Raw genomic sequence first — 19,273 nt, 5'->3', positions numbered from 1 at the left:
CCAGATGACCTCCGAAAGTCCCTTCCAACTTCAACTATGCTGTGATTAAAGGACCACATCTTTAGACTGAAAGCACTTAGTAACTCTGCAGTGCCTTGACAGCAAAAGTGGATCTGTCTGATGGGCTTCTTTTATGCACCCTCTTAAATGATAGACCACGCCTCTGTATTCTTCTCCTTGTTGCTTTATTTCAGTTTTACATGTTCCCAAGCACATGGCATCCAACTGTAAGGACCCCTAACAAGTGATTAAACATTGTCAAGGTGGCTTTTTAAAATGAGGTACATCAGGAATGTGAATCAGCATAACTGAGGACAGTTTTATTAAGTCAGCAGTGCGTTTGGACTCTTTTCACTTTAGTCTTCTATTTAATCTAGTATCAGCACATTTTCAGGGAGGCTTCTGAGAGCTTGAATTTCTCCTAGCTTGTAGCAACTCATGGGTTCAATGGTTCATTTGCATTTTTAGGTGAATGTTCTAATCTGTTTCTTACTCAGACTGTGGAACTTCAGCATCTTTGAAACCTTCACAGCAAAAATATGTTTTACTACGTGGCTTGCAGAGAAGGAAGGGAGAAACCAACTGCCTGATGCAAGCTGGCACAAAGAACTTTTTTCTTTTTCGCACCAAGAAATACAAATAGTACAGTGCTTACAGCAAGACTCCAGACTTAGTCTGTCTTGGGTATCAGAGAGGGAGATGCTTTTTTCCAAGTGCAGAGTGGTGTGTTGAACAGGAGGCAAATCTAGAGACTGTTGTCTGTGCACGGTGAGGGATGGTAGTTATCTTCTGCAAAAGCCTGCCACGCATAGTGCCTGCTTTTCTGTCTCATAGCACAGAAAAGGGAATGGGGATGTAATTCTTGAAGTGGCTGCATGTTTTCTTCATACTGTGTCACAGCACACCTTTAAGACTACTAAAGTTCAGGTACATTGCTAGAAGGATGTGAAAATCTGTGAATTTTAAAATTTGTAAATAAATCCCAACACCCTGAAATAGTTATTACATTTCATGATATTATGCTTATCTTTATGATTTAAACAGGTATGAAGATGCTATCAATAAATATGATTCTGTAATGAAAACTGAGCCAGAAGTCCCAATTTATGCTACTCGTGCCAAAGAGAGGATCTGCCACTGTTTATCAAAGGTAATTCTGCTTATCTCTCTCTGTAAAGTTCTTTAAAACAAACACCGCCCCCCCCCCCCCCAAACCCCACATCTACATGAATACTGTTTTATTTTCTCCCCTCTAGAATCAGCAGGCTACAGAAGCCATAAAAGTTTGTACAGAAGTTCTGCAGCTGGAACCAACCAATGTGAATGCCCTGAAAGACAGAGCAGAAGCTTATCTGCTGGAAGACCTATATGAAGAAGGTACGCTTCTATGCTGTTCGCACATACTTTGTGGGCATTTAAAATGCAGTCAGTGTTTCAAAAATTTTTTAACGTGCACTTTGATTCTACACTATGTTGTTATACCTAATCAATGCTGGTAGTTGCAGATTTACAAAAATATCTGCTGGTAATTTTGTCTTGATTAGTATAAGTGGAATGTACTTGGTTTTTATCTACAGCAGAGTTGTCTTTACAACAGTAGGTATGTTCAGGATGTTTTATGAGACTACAGTTTACTCAACTTACTTAAACACATTTTATTTAATCAGTAATGTCAGACAATTCCATTTAGAGATAGAAGGTAATTAAGGTGATGTAAATCCATTTTAGGAACTTCATTTCAATGTCTTTAGATGGCAGCATGAAACAATACTGTTCTATCCCCTAGCATATGTTGAGGGCAGAGGAAGATAACAGCCATTGCTTCACCTCCATGTGTCTCTGTAGTGCTGCTAAGACCAGTAAACTGATTCAGCTCCTGTGGCTGCATTTTCCATACAGGGTTTCCATAAAATGCATACTGTTACGTGGTCCCATCTACAGCCTTGGAAGGTAGGGACTGAGTAATGCGGGTGTCTGCGTACATGATGATGTTCTTACCTAGCTTCTTTAAGAGTACTAAGTGCTAATGTGCTATAAAAAAATCTTCAAAATTTAATTTAGTGAATCTCATTTCCACAAGAAACCAGGCTTAAGATGGAAATTTGGACAATCTGTTCCGCCACTGTGCTCAGTCATGCAGCAGTTTCTGAAGCATTGGGCTATTTTAGTCAAATGTGGCGAGAGAAAGGACTTGTAGGCTTTAAATCTGCAGAAAACTAGTTCCATTAATTTTAGTACTCAGAACAATTTTCCTTTTCTTTATTGTGGTACTAGATCTTTCGGTGTACAACTGAACAAAAGAAATCTTTTTGATTTAAACATTCATGAGGCAGCTGTTCTCATTAATAGTACACTTAGGGTTCTTTTTGTCTTTTTGAGAATTAATCACTGAGAGATGATACTGCTCACCTCTTGAAGTTCACTTCAGAAATGAGATACTTTTTAATTTTTTAGGCCTCCTTGACTCAAATGAAAAGATATAAAGAGGACTGGTGTGGTTTCAGGCACTCTTCTTCATCAGCGCTGTAGACCTTGTACCGCTGAAGTGACCTAGCCCTAGTCCCTCTTTGTGGAGGCTGGCAAGCCTTCTTCCTCCTTATAAGAAAAAGGGTGGAAGACAACAGCATTTTGGAGAACTGATGATCTTTGTACAAAGTGATTGCTTGAAAAAAACCCCAAAGTGTGAGGAGAAATTACCTTTCTGTTTTTCTTAGGGTAATGTTTTTCCATCTATTGATTGTTTAGAATTGCAGCATCAACCTAAAAGTAAGGTTCAGGAAGATTTCACAGCGATGAGGTCCCCTTTGGGCATTTCCCCATCTTCTTCTGTACTTCAGTACAGTGGAAGTAAGCTCAGTCAGTGTTGGGGAAAAGTAGATTTACAAATGAATTAAAAAAAAAAAAACCAAAAACAAAACCACAAAACCAAACCACTTCCCTAAAAATAGTTAAAGGTACAGAATACAAATCTACATAGCTTTATGGCTTGTACAAAGTTCTTTTTATTTTAAGAGGAAGGCGTATCAGCAAAAGGAGAACCCAAAGAAAATTTAAGATTATTTTTTCCCCTCAAGGTGTATAAATCTTCAGCTGAGAGGAGGGTACAGAGAGGGGCAGGCCAAACAGGCCCTGCTGTGAGTCCTCTTTGGTGTACCTTCTGCTTTTTACTAGTGGACAGAACTGATCTATTTCTTTTCTTGAAATTGATGAATCTCAGTTTGGATCTTTCTAACATTATCTTCTATTAAATCCTCATCTATTTCTGGTTCTTCTAGGGTGAGAGAATCTGGCAAGTTTTGCAAATTAGAGGACAAAAAGTTTTGTAACAAGGTCCTGCACAAATGCACAGAGCCAGCTTGGTCTTGTGCTGGAGCAAATACCTCCCTATTATGGGATATAAAATAAGGAAACACAGAGAGGACACACCTAGGATCTGGGAGAGCTTATTTCCTGGGCTGGAGCCTGCTGGGCTTGGCCTAGCCTGGTTCTGAGTGGACAACCATGCTAAAGTGGAACTGTGCTCCTCCAAATCCCTGTTGTTTAGCGTATCCCCTGCCTTCCTCTTGCCCTTGACAGTAGTGAGATGGTTGTAGTTACACTGCCTTCCAGCAGAGCCTCCATAAACAGTATTATAATAGTCCATTAATGTTAGTCTGCCTGAAGGTGTCTTCACTTATCCTTCAGTTTTAACGGCTATAAAATGATGGCTGATTTCTCTCTGCTGTAGAGAACAGAGCAATTAAAATTTTAATCTCATATTTAAAGGAGCAAACTGATTCTCATTCTTCCCTCTAGAAAGTTTCAAGCTGGAGGCACCTATTTTCCTGTTCAAAGACAGGAAATTGCAAAGTACTTGTCATTCAGAACTTTGAAGGCGATTATTGTTAAATGTTCAAGATGCACTTCAGTATGTATAGCTGAGTTCTGATACCCATCAAATGGTTTTAATTACTTTATAATCACATGGGATCCAGGGCTTGTCTACAGAGACAGATGTGTAATGACTCCTTTTCTGGCTTACCTCATAAGTACAGGAGTCTGTCTGCCTAAAGTATACAGCACAAGTTTTGTTGAAGAAGAAAAAAAATACCTTGCTGTTTCAGAATTGGTCAGGACATCCATTTTCTTTTCCTTTTTTTTCTTTTTCTTTTCTCTCTTCCTCCCCATCGTACTACTGTAGAGGAAACGGTCCCTATTTCGGTAAGAGCATAACTGGTTCAGTTATTCCAGCAGAGTTGGCGTGGACGTAGGTTGTCTGCGATTACTCGTGTTTGATAGGAAATTAATTCTGCATACAGAATATTGGCCAATCTTGGTCACTCTGTTTTAAAGATGCAGGGAAGATAGGAAAGCCAGCTAAGGTGTTTAGCAATACAATGTGATTAGTATTTGAGAGATTGTGAAGACTTGTGTTGAAAGAAGGAGAGTTAGATTTGACTAAAGTATTCAAATTGAAACTGATACTGGAAACTGGTTGTTCCTTTCATGTCGTGGGACAGGATGAAAGGAAGAAAGGATGTTCTCTGAAATAGCATGCCAGTAAGAAGCAGCAGTGATCCTTGTGTTGGTTTGTGAGCTACTAGTGCTTTTAGAAACAGCGACTGAGAAGAATTGATTAAAGATCTCACTTGATGTACTGTGAATTAGTAATAAGTCTCCTGGTTTGATAGCAAACTTCTTGTGGTCAGGAAGCTGTCATCCTGCTTCCACCTGCTCCCAACTCTCACTCCTCAGGTGGGGAGAGCAATTAGCTCTCTGAAAGAAGAAAATTCTTACACTGGAGAGTACCATCAAAATTGAAGTCTTTTCCAACTGAGAGGAAGTGCAAAATATACTTGCTGTCAGGTGTGCTGGGCACATTGCCTCTGCGGTGTGCAGCACTAAAAAACATACCTTCCCATATGCTTGATATTTGCAGCCTTTAAATAAGGGAGTCAATTTAAAAAGAGAGAAATCTAGTACTGTCATTGCGAATACTTGACCCCTGAGCAGCTTGGTTTCCAGCAGTGCTGCATGCTGTAGATGATGTGGTGCTCAGTGAAGTTGAACAATCTGATCTGCATTTGGCAGGACATTGTGATGGGACCTCCCATTATTACATGAAGCAGATTAAGTATGCTGGTCCTTAAAAGTATTGGAGCAGTAACGCAGTGTAATGGAATCCCTCCATTTTCATTATTTCTATCAGTTTTGACAACATATATTGGGCACGCGCATTAGTGTACACTCCTGTTTGTTGTTTGGGGTTTTTTTTTTAATGACTGGACAAATTATTGAAAATATCATCAGAAGCCAAAATGCTTTGTTCAAGCAGCAAATGACAGTGTCTGCTGATGTGAAAACGAATAGAAATTTTGTTTTGTTTGTAATAGCATATGAAATTGTTGGGGCACTGGAAATACTTCTTGGAAACTTTTTTTTCAATAACCAAAACAAGATTGCAGTGGTATCAGATGTCTGGGTAATACAAATTCATTAGCACTTCCTGCTGTCTTGCTCAGAAACAGTGAAAAACAAATGTAACACCTGCTGAGAAATAGCATCTGCTTGGAAATAATCTGATGCAAGTACTTTGTCTAACTTGAGAAACCTAGGAGACTTGGATCTGCAAATAAGACTTTGAGGATTATAACAGTGAAAGAAGAGCAGTCTCATTAAAGACTTCAACAGTTGCTTCCCCTGATAAATCTCGATATCAAAGAATATTTAAACTTGGTGTCTTAAGCATTCAGTTACCACTTACAATAATAATATAGTTTACTTCTGCCCCCCCCCCCCCCCCCCCCCCCCCCCCCCCCCCCGGAAAAAAGTGTAGACCTGGAACTTCTTAAAAATTCATGAGTACATTACAGCACCCCTCTTGCTTTTATTCCTGAGAAATGCAACTCCTGAAATAAAAGTGAGAGCATGCCTTTGGAAAAAAACACCCTTAAACTATAACGGTCTGCCTATTATGCAGAGACATAAAAAGCAAATATTTGTGTCTTTCCCTAACAGTATGAACTTACTGGTAATCTGAAATCCATCTTTATTGTCATGAAAGAGGAAGAGGCTTTCTATTGTGTTGATTGAGTGCAAGCTGTGGGAGAAGAAGGAATATTAATTTAAAGACTCTGTATAATGCATCCTTCAGTTGAACAGCAATGTGGGACTAATGTTGTGCAGTGGGCTCTTCAAATACTAGTTGCTGAAACTTGCTTCTTGACTTCTGTTTCGTCCCAGTCCTAGGTGCTCATTATGTTCATCCATGTGACTGTTGTAACATCTAGAAGGGTGTTCTGACCTACCGCTAGTAACCTCCCTTCTCATTCCTTTCCAAAAAGTGTGATGAACCTAAAGAAAGAAATTTACCTAGTTTATATGTGAAAATTAATCTCCTTTACTCCAAGGTTTTATAATTTGGAAAAAAACCATGGCAAGTTGAAAGAAAAGTTTTGCTGCTTATATATGGTAATAGCAAAAATTTGGTTTTGGTGAGTGGTTGAGTTCTTTAAACTGAAGTTTGTGAAGAGTTGTATAATCTTTTTTCATTCACTTCTTTTATAAAAGCTATTAAAGACTATGAGACTGCTCAAGCCAATAGTGAAAATGACCAGCAGATTCGGGAGGGGCTAGAACGTGCCCAGAGGATGCTGAAGCAATCACAGAAGAGGGATTACTATAAAATCTTAGGAGTAAAAAGGTGAGAGATTAATATCTGAGATGATGATGTGAAAGCTGGTTATTAAACCATTACTTCTAGGGCTGATCACTTGAATTTGTTCTGTGAGTGTTAGTTTTTGTTCCTGTATCTTGGTACATTCACTTTCCTACTGTAGTAGTTTAGTAGTGTTCAGCTTTTAAGTAGCATTTGTTTACCATTCCTTTAGAAGGAATGAAAAAACAACATTGGGAAGGAAGGAAAGGAATTCTTAGTATAGATGACCAAGAGTCAGTGAATGAATTGGGGAAGAAATGAAGACTGGAAAGAATTACTGAAGGCAACAAAAAATAAAACTGTGGCAGATAGTGTGATAGATTGGAAGAGTTTGAAAGGACTAACTGAAAGGTATCTAAAATACTTCTGCCATTAACCTTGAGAAACTAATGACTTCTCTTTCTAATGAGGACCAATCAAATGTCCAGTTCTGTACTAGTATTGGTCATCCTTCCAGTTGTGAACTAATTTGATCTCTACTCTTTGTGCTTTTTGTTACTCTCCTGATTGTGTAAATTCTTCAGACTGGGAACTGTGTTCTGCATAGTAGCTGGCAGTAGCACCTTTCCGAGGAAAGTAAATGGGTGGTGAAGGAAAGAGTGAGTAATCTTTGTTTAAAGTTGCAACCTGCTTCCTCTGTTTTTTTTGTGTAGAGAATCTTCACTGTCACCTGCAGAAGGTTAACTAGCACCTCATAATTTTCCTGATGCCCTTAATTACTGTCTCAGTGTTTAAAATAAACCTGTAGATTCACTAGTGTGGCATATGAACAATTAGAAAATTTTAAGTTACCTATGATTTTATCCATCCAGAAATGCTCGAAAGCAAGAAATCATAAAAGCTTACAGAAAGCTGGCATCCCAGTGGCACCCTGATAACTTCCAAAGTGAGGAAGAAAAGAAGCAAGCAGAGAAAAAATTCATTGATATAGCAGCTGCTAAAGAAGTCCTCACTGACCCAGGTAATGATTGTTCTTAGGCAGTGACTTCACTTTTTTAAATTACTTTTTTACAGTAATGTAAAAATGCAACAAGTGTAAGTCATAACAAGCATTACAGCTTCCCTTTTTCCCTTTCTCCCCTTAGCTGTCTTGAGAAAGCAATGCACTGATACTTGCATCTAATCTGTTGCATGAAGTCAGGTGTAAACCTGGTATTATTTATTGTGTTTAAAGTCTCTTTTTAGTATATCATCTTGCAGAGATTTCCAGGATTGATTAACTTTGGAGATGCTCACTTTAAGGATGTGGGTGTCTCCTTCTGCCTAAAGTTCTATTGCAAACTACATTTAGATTATAACAGCACCTAAAGCACTCCAGAGAAGCCCTCAAAATTGGCCCTTGGTGTGTATATCAAAGCCCAGATAAACTGTGCAAACAAATGCTCTGCAAACAGAGCATTTCCTCCAGGGCAGGGGACTGGGTTCTTGGCTCCTGTTGGCCTGAGGGAGAGGATGCCCTCACTGCTGCTCTGTGGCCAGGCTCTTGGGGCCAGCCCAGTCCCAAGGAGCAAGGAGCCCTGTCAGGTCTAACTGTCTGCTGGTCGGCTCTGGAGGAGGGGGAAAAAAGTGAAGAATGTGGTCACTGTCCTGGGAGACCCTGTGGTGTGGCAGCTAGGAGATCTGATGTCTGTCTTGCCAAGAGATGAACAGAAGGGATTGGACCATTTAGTCTCAAGAATGTAATAAAAAATGGAGTGGTGTGGTTATCTCACCTCCTTTAAAAAAACCCAAGCGAACAAACCAACCTAAACAACTGACAAAAAAACCCCAACAAACAAAAAAACCCTGACCAAACAAAAAACCCCAAAACCTCAACCAGAGCCATCTGTTAAGTTTTTGTCTTTAAACTGTTCCTGTATGGTCACTGGAAAGAGAGAAGCGTGTAAAAGATGTAGATATCGGAGGCTCCCATTTTTATCTTTAACCGTTCAGGATCATTGAGGTGATTAGGCAGATGGGCTCAGACTTTCTTGGAGGAAGGAGGGATCTGAGAGTGATGAATTGCATTACAAACACTTCTGGTCAGAAAACCTTTTTTCTGTGTTAATGTGATCTTTGTTCATAATTATGAACTCAAATTAGGAGATTGATATACTGGAAGTGTTTGAGATGCTGTTTGACCTGTCAGCATCTCCAGGACATATTCATCTGCTTTCTTCGTGACACTGTTTCTTGTGTCATGTTTACCATTCCTGTCAAATCAACTGGGCAAGAAGAGTAACACTGGTCGTATTTGGCTTTTGTAATGCCATCTGTATTGCTTTCCATCTCTTCTTACTGCAATGACATTCTCTCCTTCCATCCAGATATTTTTCCCAGGTCATTTTCTGGCTATAGTGACCATGTTGGTTATGTAAAGAAAAACTATAAAGCCTGTGGACGTCTGAATCTCTGAGTTTTGATTTGCAAGCTTATTATCATAGGGCTCTGATGTACTTTGAGGCCATGTTCTACATTTCTCCCCTAGCCAGTCTCATGATTTCCCCCCAGCTAACTCCTTTGCTTCCCTTCTCTGTCTTGGTAAAATGGGTGTCCTGAAAAAGTGCCGGCTGATCAAAAACCTTGTGGTGCTTGCAGGCAGCTTGAAAGTTATATGTGGGTGTAAATAACAGAGTAGTGGTGTAGCCTGTGACTTCTCTGTGGGTCTTGGGGAAGGCTTTCAACTTTGTCCCCGCTCGACAAAACTACTTAAAGAACATGCTTTCTGCCTCCAAACTGCGGTCCCCTAGACAGCGCTCTGCCTGAATGGTATGTGGAGAAGAATGAAAAAGTCTGGGGCTCTGCATGCTGACTTCGTGCTGTTGCTGAATGATCAATATTGGAATTTATTGGTTGCGAAGAATTGGCAGGATACAGCATGGTCTGTCCTCCGACCATCCTGAATGAATGCAGCTATGAGAGAATAGGTCCAATAAACTCATCAATGACAAAACGTCTCAATTATTTGTGGGATGCAGTTGGTCAAAGTGCAACTGTCCTGTCCCTGTTGAAATTCATGCCTGTCCTATTGGACAGCCAGGTACTGTCTTGCCTTGTTTTAAACTAAATGACTTGTTTGAAGTTTTTCATATAGTGTTTCCATGGAGGTAATCTCTTCTCCTCTGCCAGTCTCCTGGACGACTTTGAAGAACTCAGAAGTAATTAGGTTCTACAGATGCTGCCAATACAAGCGATAATTGCAGCTCTCTGGCCTGGGGGGGTTCTGAATTGGTTCTCGGTCATCAAAGGTGCTTGGTGTTACTGCCCTAATTACTGTGCCATGATTCCACCTTGGTTTTGTTTCCTTCAGAAATGAGGCGGAAGTTCGATGCAGGAGAGGACCCACTGGATGCGGAGAGTCAGCAGGGTGGGGGCAACCCCTTCCACAGGAACTGGAACACGTGGCAAGGATTCAACCCCTTTGGTTCTGGAGGAGGACCATTTACATTCAAATTTCACTTCAGTTAGAGCCAAGACTGTTTCTGGTGGCTGCTGCTGTTTTTTACTTAATTGGTTGAAAAATAAAAAATCTCTCCGTTCAAAACCCAAAATCTTAATTTCTAATGCTGTCCTTAACCCAGAGTCTTGCTGCACTAGAAGAAAGCTCCTTCTTTTAGTATTCAGAGGGTTTGCTTTGTGGTGAACTTGACAAGCTCGTACTGGTTTGGGGGGGGAGGTTCTTGTTGCCTATGTATTTGTTGTGGATATGCAGGACATGTTTATTCCTATGGATGGAAAAAGCAGTAAGAGGCTACTTAGGACAACACATAAACATAAATTTAGGACTTACGTATATGCTTAAAGGTAAAAATGCATGTAAATATTTTTCCGAATCGGGGCCTAATAAACATGGAAGGGGTAGTTACAATAGTCTGTACATTAACAAATTGTTAGTTGTCGTGCTCAGCAGAATGATCCATCTCTCAGTATTCTTAAAAGGAAACCCTAGTGACCACCTGTGTGCGGTATTTCTGTCGGCAGTGCCATAGGTAGGGTGAAGTGGCTGTGTACTGAATGAGTCTGAACAATTGCTCTGAAAGAAGATTGCTTGTAAGTAATTGTATTTGAAAATGTCTGCTCAATTTATTCATGAACCTGAAATGAATTGGGATGATTTCCTTGGCGGTAATTGTCAAATATGAAAGTAAAAAAATATACTTGATGTTTTTTGGGAGACTTTTTCTGAATGTGATTTGGGATGGTTAGGTATCTTTGAGTAGTTTGCACTTTTAACAAAATATCTGCTTGAGATTTGAGCAAAAAACTTGACGTGACATTTCCCCGACTATGCAGCAATTTCTCACTTCTTTGTACGTAAAACTCAGAACCGATACAGGTTGTGAGGTGAGTGTACTGCGGACTGTAGGAATACTATATTAACGCTAGCCTTACCCTGTATGTAATAAGACCTTGTCATTTCTTGCTGGGTGATGGAACAGTGAGTTAATACTGTGTGAAACTGAAGTAATTTTATGTTTTGCGTAACAGCCACAGTACTGCAAAAACAACTGCTGGTGTGCAAAAAGAGGGACTAACTTTCCATTAGCCAAAAGTCTGGTTTATTTTTACTATATGTGTGTAGCTAAAATTGGTTTAGTGTAACTGATCGAACTGTGTGAATGCGATGTGAGGTATTACCAGGACGGTAGCTGCTATGAGTGAATAGTCGTCTTATTCTGTAACTGAATATATGGAAATTACTGATGAGTTTCATCAGCAGCCATTTTCTTAGAATGCAAGAATTATAGTTCATTAATGTTTTCTTAATTGGATTTTAACTGGAAAACAACAATCAGCTGATAGGAATCTTCTGTCACTTTAACTCATGGCATTTGAAAGCATGAGCAGCCTCAGTAAAACAAATGAAATTAGCAAATAAGGCCTTCAGTCTGAAAGTGGGGGTTTTATTACTGTAGGCAGAATTGCTATTGAAGCATAACCCTTATCTCCTGCCTCAAGTACTTTACAAACATAGTTGTGAGGCTGTGTGGCTTCATAAAATGTTTTTCAACAGCAATTTAAAGGTCAGTGTTTGTTCAGCAGAAATTTATCTTTGAGCTGAAGAGTGTATGTAGTGATTCCTAACAGTTTATGGTACAGAAACACCCCAGCAGCCTATTAAACTCCAGTGTCAGATATTTTCCATGTTGACTGACTTTCTAGAAGTTCAACTTCTGCTTTTGACCTGTCCGAAAGCTTTTTGTTTAAACTCTGTAGAGGATGCTCAGGACGCTGTTCACACCGTTCTAGGCCAGCGTGGTTCTCGCAGGACCTCTAGGGCTCAGATGTAGGACCTCGCTGTCCAATAAATAACCTGTTACCCCGTGGTATCAGCCGATGCAGGCAGCTCTCTGCGCATGTGCTTTTCGCTCACAGTAAGTAAAAGACCGGTAGGTAGCTTTCACGTACGATGGCCTCTCTTGGCTGTCGTCAGCCCTCTGTCCCTGCGCGGCGAGCTCGACCCAACCGCGCTCGCTGCGGGCTGGGTGGCTGCTGCTCTGTGGATTGCCGGCTGTACGTGTTTGTGTGCGAGCCGTTGCTCTGTATAAACACTTTTATATTGCCTCGTTCACTACAGAAGGGGCTGTTTTTAAATTACTAGTGAATGACCAGTGCAAGCAATATGTCATATTTTGTACATACGGGAGTGTTGTTTGGTTTCAGGAAGTCACAATAAACACCACAGACAGCTATGTTGGTGTGCTAGGGGAGTGCTAGAAATGATACATCTTCTTTTAAAGAACTGCCTTTGTTCAGCTTTTTTGTTCTCATCCCTCTCCCTTCTCTGTTTTAAAAGCTATAGCTGAGAAAATTGTTTCCTGGTTTTTAGTTTTTTTCTTTTAGGGAAGGAATAAGATGGTCCCTCATAAGTAAATTATTCATACAAGGCACCGATGTTAGAGCAGTGCAGATTTGTTTCTCAAAGTCAGTGGATAGTTCTGCTGTACGCTGGAAGCAGTCAGGAACAAAAAGGATTAGGTTTATTTTGAGAATTAATGGGAAAGGGAAAATGACATATTAAGGAAGAAAAAAAGGCTTGAATGTAGTCAGCAGCAGGAGGAAGATGTTTAATGTGTGAATGCTGTTCATAGATTCCTTCTGTGGAAGACTGTCTTGAAAACAACAACAAAAACTGACAATGGAGAACAAGGCTTTCTGATATTAAGCAGCTGCTGATTACCAGAAGTGTTACCACTCCAGTGCTGGTTTTAAGGGAGCAGATGCTGGCTTGTAGCTCTGAGTTACTTCTGAAAATACAGAAAGTTGCGTTAAAAAGAAAGCATTTACCTTCTGACGATCTCCAGATATGGTGATGCGTTTCCTGATGTGACTTCAGAAAGTGAAGCACTGGTAACACACTGAGCATTAGTGGTGCAAGCGATGTACATTGAAGCTGAATTTGCCTTTTTATTTATTAGCGGGTATCTGTAGTGCAATAATGTTCACTAACTGAACATTGAAATAAATGTCTTGGTAGTTTGTAAACCCTGAGATGTGCATGAAGCATCTTTACAATGATTGGCCTATATGTTGATGCAAACTTTCTCTGTTGAACTCTAGTTTTAATAACCTAGTTTCCAACTTGTTTTAAAATGAAGGTGGGGGGAGCGTATTTTACCTTGATACATGCTTAATACTGATGTATTAATAAATCAGTATTAAAACAGATTCAGAGTGAATTATAAACTCGAGCTCAAACTTGTGACATATGCAGAAAATGTCAGCTTAAATTTTTTTTTTTTTTTTTTAAATCTTGTTATTGTCATTGGTTTTCAGACCAGTGTTTGGAATAAGAATTATTCTTCTGTTTAGGGCTGTGATTTGTAGGAGCTTCGCTGGAAACTAGCCAGTATAGCATAGCAGGTTAGTTGTATTTAAAAGTGCCTTATTGTAAGGTATTGTTTGCTCTGTAATACACTCTTTTATCCATAAAAAAAATGAAAAAATAAACGGGAGAATAATTTTTTTTTTTTTGCCCTCAGCAAATCTCAAAGTAGCAGTTCTATGTTTTAAGAAGGATAAGTAAAGCTAGCCAGAGATTTATCAAATGTTTCAGATTATAAAATGTCTTTATATAAAATCATAAATCTAAAAAGCAAGAACTGTTTTTTCTAGAACTGTGGGAATTATTTTATGGTATTTTTCACAATAAAGATATTTATGATGACAAGAAAGCACTGCAGTGTATTTGTCTGCCCTTCTTTCCTCACTGCGCTCTCCCAGTTTGAAGCTAGAGCTGTGCAGAAATGCAGTATAGAGGGCTGCCAAGGCGCTGGCGTGGGGTCTAAATTAAAATTTCTGAAGCAGCTAATACTGCAAATGTTGTCAGGCTGTAACACGTAAGGTACAGAGTGAGGCAGCATTTGGATACTTCACACTTGGGTTTCAAAACTTCCTTTTCTTCCTGTTCCTTCCTAGCTCCTGCTGGCGGGTGCAGCCCGCTCTCCCTGTGGCCGAGCAGGTAGCAGGAGCGCAGTGACGTGGTGTATTGGAGGTAGCGGACAGTGTCTGACAAACTGTCCCAGCCCGGTACCCGGCTCTCTTCTGGGGGGCTGGGGGGCAGAATCAAATCGCAGCCAGTTGTTCTGGATAGCGGCCTGTCCCAGGAAAGCCTCTGGCCCCTTGGTTGCTGGTGACAGGAGGGGAGAGGAGGAATCCTCTCTGCCTGCTCTCCTGAGGCTGGAACTTGAGTCAGCTGGCAGCTCTGGGGAGAGAAGGTGGGTGGCTGCAGGTGTGTGGGATGAGCGTGTGATTTCTAGGCAGTGATGAAAACTAAAGACAGTGAACTGATTTTTTTGTTTATTTTTAATCCAGTAAGTGTTCCAATGGGGCTGACAAGTACCAGAACTTGGAAGGCAGGTGAGAAGTTGTTGAGCCTGCAGGAGTGAGTTACACAGCAGCTTGGTTCAAGGCCAGCCAAAGAGAACAAGAGGCAGCGCTGCTCTGCAAAGGCAGAGTCTGTAGGAGGCTGGAGCAGAAACTGCATTGTGGGCCTCCGAGCAGTCAGTGCCCTCAGAGTACTCCCGTAGAGCTTGAACTCCATCAGTGACCTCACCGAAGAAACCATCGATTCATACACGATGCCATAAAGTGCCACCGAGGGCTCACCAATATAACCCCTGCGCAGCAACGTGAGAAATGAAGCGGAGTTGTATCTGTGGCGTCTGTAAAGATGAGAGTCCTACCTGAAGGCATCCAGAGCGCGTATACACGCATGAATAGCAGTGTGACCAAGTAAGCAAGCTTCTTATCAGTCATCAAAATGTGCTTGTTACTTTCTTAACCTCTTTCTTAGAAACTGTTAATTTTTAGGAGTTCCTGGTTGGAAGCAATTTATTGTACACATCGGCTTGTGTGTGTGTACAGTGGTGAAGAGCATGGGTGCACACAGCTGGTGAGAGCGAAGGTATCCGAGTTTAAAATTACATGGCTTGCAGCTGCCAAATGTGTGAAGGTGAACAGAGGACAGAAGGCGAGATGAGATTTTTGGGAGGTGGTTGGAAGCAAGGGCTTCTTTAAGAGGCCAGGTTTTATGTGAGATTCCCTAGTGTGGTTTCTCAGTGCCTGTCTTTGGAAACCCGTGGCCTACCTGGCAGATCTGAGCACTTCAGACTTTCTTGACCTCAAAAAAGCACAACAGTAAGAGGTGCAGTTATGGTCTAGGAGAGATTCTTGAAATCTGAATTCTGTGAGGATTTGGGATGGAGTTGCAGCAGAGGTGCAGGGCTGGTTTTTGGGCAGTTGTGTGGCTGGTGGTGTTTTTTTTCTTCAGGCTCATTGCTGTTAACCAGAGTGTCCACCTAACTGAGGAGAGAAGGGACACACAATGTCCAGAGATGGGAGACGCTACCGGTAGAGTCACAGCTGAGCAGCTGTTTGTCAGGGCTTATAACGTTGCCAAGTTCTGTCAGTTCTCAGAACACTAGAGTGGTGTATCTCTTGCATCGTCTTCCTAAACGTGAAGAATTTTTCTACGGGCAAAATGTGTTTCCCTATTGTTGCAACTGCCAGAGACTGCCAGATGCTTGCTATAGGATGGCTCATGTTAAGGGTGGTAAAGAATTGAAAATGTGGCGTTACTACACAGCATGTCCACGTGAGAGGTAAATCATAGTGGAATGACAGTGTGCCTCATGCATTTGAATGAGTAGCTAAAACTACAGGCTCTGACAAACACCGCTGCTGAAAGGTGTTACATGCATCCACATGGCCAAAGAGAACATTTACATTGCAGAGGAGATGATACATTGCACTGAAGGAGGAGTGAGTCAGCTTGACCATGTGTCATCAGTCTGTTAAATACCTGGAAGTTAAAAACAGTCAATATGACAAGTCAACTGAAAGGAACCGTGTTTGAAAGCTGGCTTCTCAGAACTAAACCTGTGGGAGAAAAAAATGACCCTGCTGAAAGTGCCTTTGCTCCTTAGGTCCGTAAGAGAGATGTTTTGGTTGCTTCTCTTTCACCTCCACCATTCTGTGCTGAAAGGAAAGGATCTGCAAGTAAAGACGGTCTCTTTTCAAGAAGTCCAACATCAGCTCAGGATGCAGTTTGTACTATCGGAGCGTCTACCACAACCCTTTCACAAGGTGCAAATCTGGCTACTCGCTGGGCTAGGCAACGTCTACACGCTGCTAAATCGTATTGTGCTATGCTGGGAAACTCTGACCTTACAGTACCGCATCCTTGGAGATAAAACACCTCAAAGGTGTAGAGAGACCAAGCACTTTCTGGCCTGCAATTTTATATATATTCATCTGTGCAGAACCATTATCTCTTGCAAAGGAAGAAAATAATTATCTGATAATAAAAGGTCAGCAACCATGTAACTAATTACACAATTTTTATTAATGTGTTTTTCATGCATGTCTTTAGGTTAAAAATAAAAAAAAGGTGAGTGCAGCATTGAATGATTCTGGTTTTAAGCCATGAATATAAATAATTTCTGTGTTGAGCAAAAGGCACTTTAAAAACCATCTGCACCTCTGTATTTTACAGTTATCAGAGCCCAAAATCTGGTCCAGAGTGACACAGTGATGACTGGGGAAAGCTAGTTCTGTGACATCCTTTTCAATATTTCTGGCAATGTGTGATGAAAAGCTGCCAGAATGCTTCATTCAAAAGAGTGAGAATTCAAAGGCAAAAGAACCAAGACCTCCATCAGCAGAGAGAGATTTAGGTTCAGCAATACTGACTGTGGCTCTGTGTGACTCCTGCCTCTGGGAGAGGAATTCACAACCCAAATGGAGACTTTCAACACGCAGATGGCTGAAAAGTGTCAAAAGGAGCTGCTGGGATATGTGTCTGACATCCAGAATGAAATCACAGCAAACACGAGTGATGTCTTGAGACTGTCGTCTTGCAGGATAGCCTCACTGCGAGCACACCTTCTCAGGCAGTGGGAGATCTGAGGTCCTTAACCCCTCTGCTTCATGGGGATTTGAATCTATGCGGCTCAAGAGTGCAGCTGAACGAGGCTCAGCAGAAGTTGTGTGCAAAAAAGTGATATTCACCCAATCAGTGCAAAAGTGTAAGCAAGCGAAGGGTGTAGCTGAGTCTCCTGCCCTCTGAAGAAGCCCTTCCTTGAGAGGAGCTGGGCACAGACTCCCCACTGCTGAGGACCCTTTTCATCAGTCTACATTATATTGTCACCGGAGCTAAACCTTGAAGTATGTCAGGAACCAAAACCGGACTTCAGTGTGGTGTACGAGTATTCCCCTCAGGGTAACAAAAGAGTCAGTATGTCACTCTAAAAGTAGCTGCTAAAAACCAGACGTTAGAGAAAACAATGCATGCTGGATGGCAGCCCGCTGTCATGCTGGGAAGCATGTTATCCCATCCGTGGCACTACATGATGTAGTAGAGACATGATGCTGGATTAAACCTGTTGAGGATTTGATCTAATATAATACACTCAAATTTTCTTGTGTATGCTTAAGTCTAGACTTTGAACAGAGGAATAAATCATAATGACAAAGCACAAGCAGGAAAGAAGAAACTATCTATCATCTAGCTTGGAAAGGTAAAGCAGCATTACACTTGATATGAAGATACAAAACTTTAACAGCTGTAGATGCCCATGAGCAAGGTCTCCAAGGAGAAGCTGTACCAGCAGCACACAGTGGATACCACAGAATGGAACAAGTGCTTGTAGCGGGTGACTTTTTCCATTAAGGGGCTCTGAGGCGCCCATCTGCTGGCGTGCCAGGGAGTCACGAGAGGGGTGCTGCCTTCTGGGAGGTAAGGTCCGAGATCTTGCTGAGAGGGTGCTGCAACTTGTCAAGGGCACAGAGCCACCCTGCAGGATGGGCTGGAAGAGTGGGCTAACGAGAACCTTATGAAGCTCAACAGGGACAAGTGTAAGGTCTTGCACCTGGGAAAACATAATCCAGGAGTGGGATCTGGGATCTACCCGGCTGGGGAGCAGCTCTGTGGAAAGGGACCTGGGGGTCCTGGTGGACAACCAGCTCAGTGTGGGTGAACAGTGCGCTGCTGCGGCAAAGCAAGCCAACGGGACGCTGGGTTGCATCAACAAGGGCATCACCAGCAGAGATAAAGAAGTCATTATCCCACTGTACTCAGCGCTTGTCAGGCCACACCTGGAATACTGTGTTCAGATTTGGTCCCCGCTATACAAAAAAGATGTGGACAGGCTGGAGAGGGTCCAGAGAAGGGCCACAAGGGTGGCCAAAGGACTGGGAAACCTGCCTTATGAGGAAAGGCTGAGAGAACTGGGGTTGTTCGGCTTTGAGAAAAGAATGCTTAGGGAAGACCTTATCACCACATTCCTGTATTTAAACAGTGGCTACAAAGAATATGGAGACTCCCTTTTTACAAGGAGTCACATGGAAAAGACAGAGGTAATGGGTACCAGTTACTCCCAGGGAGATTCTGACTGGACACAAGAGGAAAATTTTTCACAATGACAACAATCAGCCATTGGAATAATCTCCCCAAGGAAGTGGTGGATTCCCCAGCATTGGACAATTTTAAGATTCGGCTGGACAGGGTGCTGAGCCATCTTGTGCAGACTGTGCTTTTGCCAAGAAAGGTTGGACCAGATGATCCCTGAGGTCCCTTCTAACTTGTATTCTATGATTCTATGAAGTCTCGGTGTGAAGGCAAGCGCTTCATTTAGGAAAAAGGTTAAAAAGAACTTTACTGAGAAATATTTTCAATACTAAAGCTCTGTCTTGTCAACAATACTGCACTAGTGTCAGGTTTGTTCATTTTCTGTTAAACTTACAAGTTGATATTAAGAAGAGTAAGACCTAGAAAAGACACTGTAATAGTAATATGAATATAAATTGTATAAACTCTTCATTTTAACATTTCAAATGTTACTTTGCTTATTTACTGATTTGAACCAGGTTTCATTAACACTCCTATAATCCAGGATGCGTTTTCTTCCCTTTCACAGGGCAGAGCACAGAGATTAGAAACTAGAAATAAGCGCGCTCTGCATCTCTAAGTTCTCACCCTCCAGCAGATTCCTAGTTTTGAACATCGCTGTTCCTTCCCAGCACAAACACCTTCTTCAGATTAAAGAGGTTTGAGGACTTGCTGCAATTTTTTTTGCCTTGGTTCTATTAACCAAG

The 19,273-nt window shown here is 41.4% G+C and overlaps 1 protein-coding gene and 1 long non-coding RNA gene across 2 annotated transcripts in view; both read left to right on the top strand.

Moving 5' to 3' along the window:
* The window catches only part of DNAJC3 (DnaJ heat shock protein family (Hsp40) member C3), a 37,297-nt gene extending 23,952 nt beyond the window's left edge, over positions 1–13,345 (top strand). The window contains exons 8-12 of the mRNA XM_052785765.1: positions 1,045–1,150; positions 1,257–1,377; positions 6,550–6,682; positions 7,510–7,658; positions 9,987–13,345. Coding sequence (XP_052641725.1) covers positions 1,045–1,150; positions 1,257–1,377; positions 6,550–6,682; positions 7,510–7,658; positions 9,987–10,144 — 667 coding nt within the window. The 3' untranslated portion in view covers positions 10,145–13,345. The remainder of the gene's footprint in view (positions 1–1,044; positions 1,151–1,256; positions 1,378–6,549; positions 6,683–7,509; positions 7,659–9,986) is intronic.
* Positions 13,346–14,448: 1,103 nt separating this feature from the next.
* LOC128141161 (uncharacterized) lies at positions 14,449–17,829 on the top strand. Its single transcript, XR_008234928.1, has 3 exons — positions 14,449–14,911; positions 16,105–16,264; positions 16,674–17,829. It is a non-coding gene; the product is annotated as an uncharacterized LOC128141161 (long non-coding RNA).
* The last annotated feature ends 1,444 nt before the right edge of the window (positions 17,830–19,273 follow it).

The sequence above is a fragment of the Harpia harpyja genome, chromosome 4 (assembly GCF_026419915.1).
Source record: "Harpia harpyja isolate bHarHar1 chromosome 4, bHarHar1 primary haplotype, whole genome shotgun sequence".
NCBI lineage: Eukaryota > Metazoa > Chordata > Aves > Accipitriformes > Accipitridae > Harpia > Harpia harpyja.
This window is presented reverse-complemented; position numbering and strand designations above follow the sequence as displayed.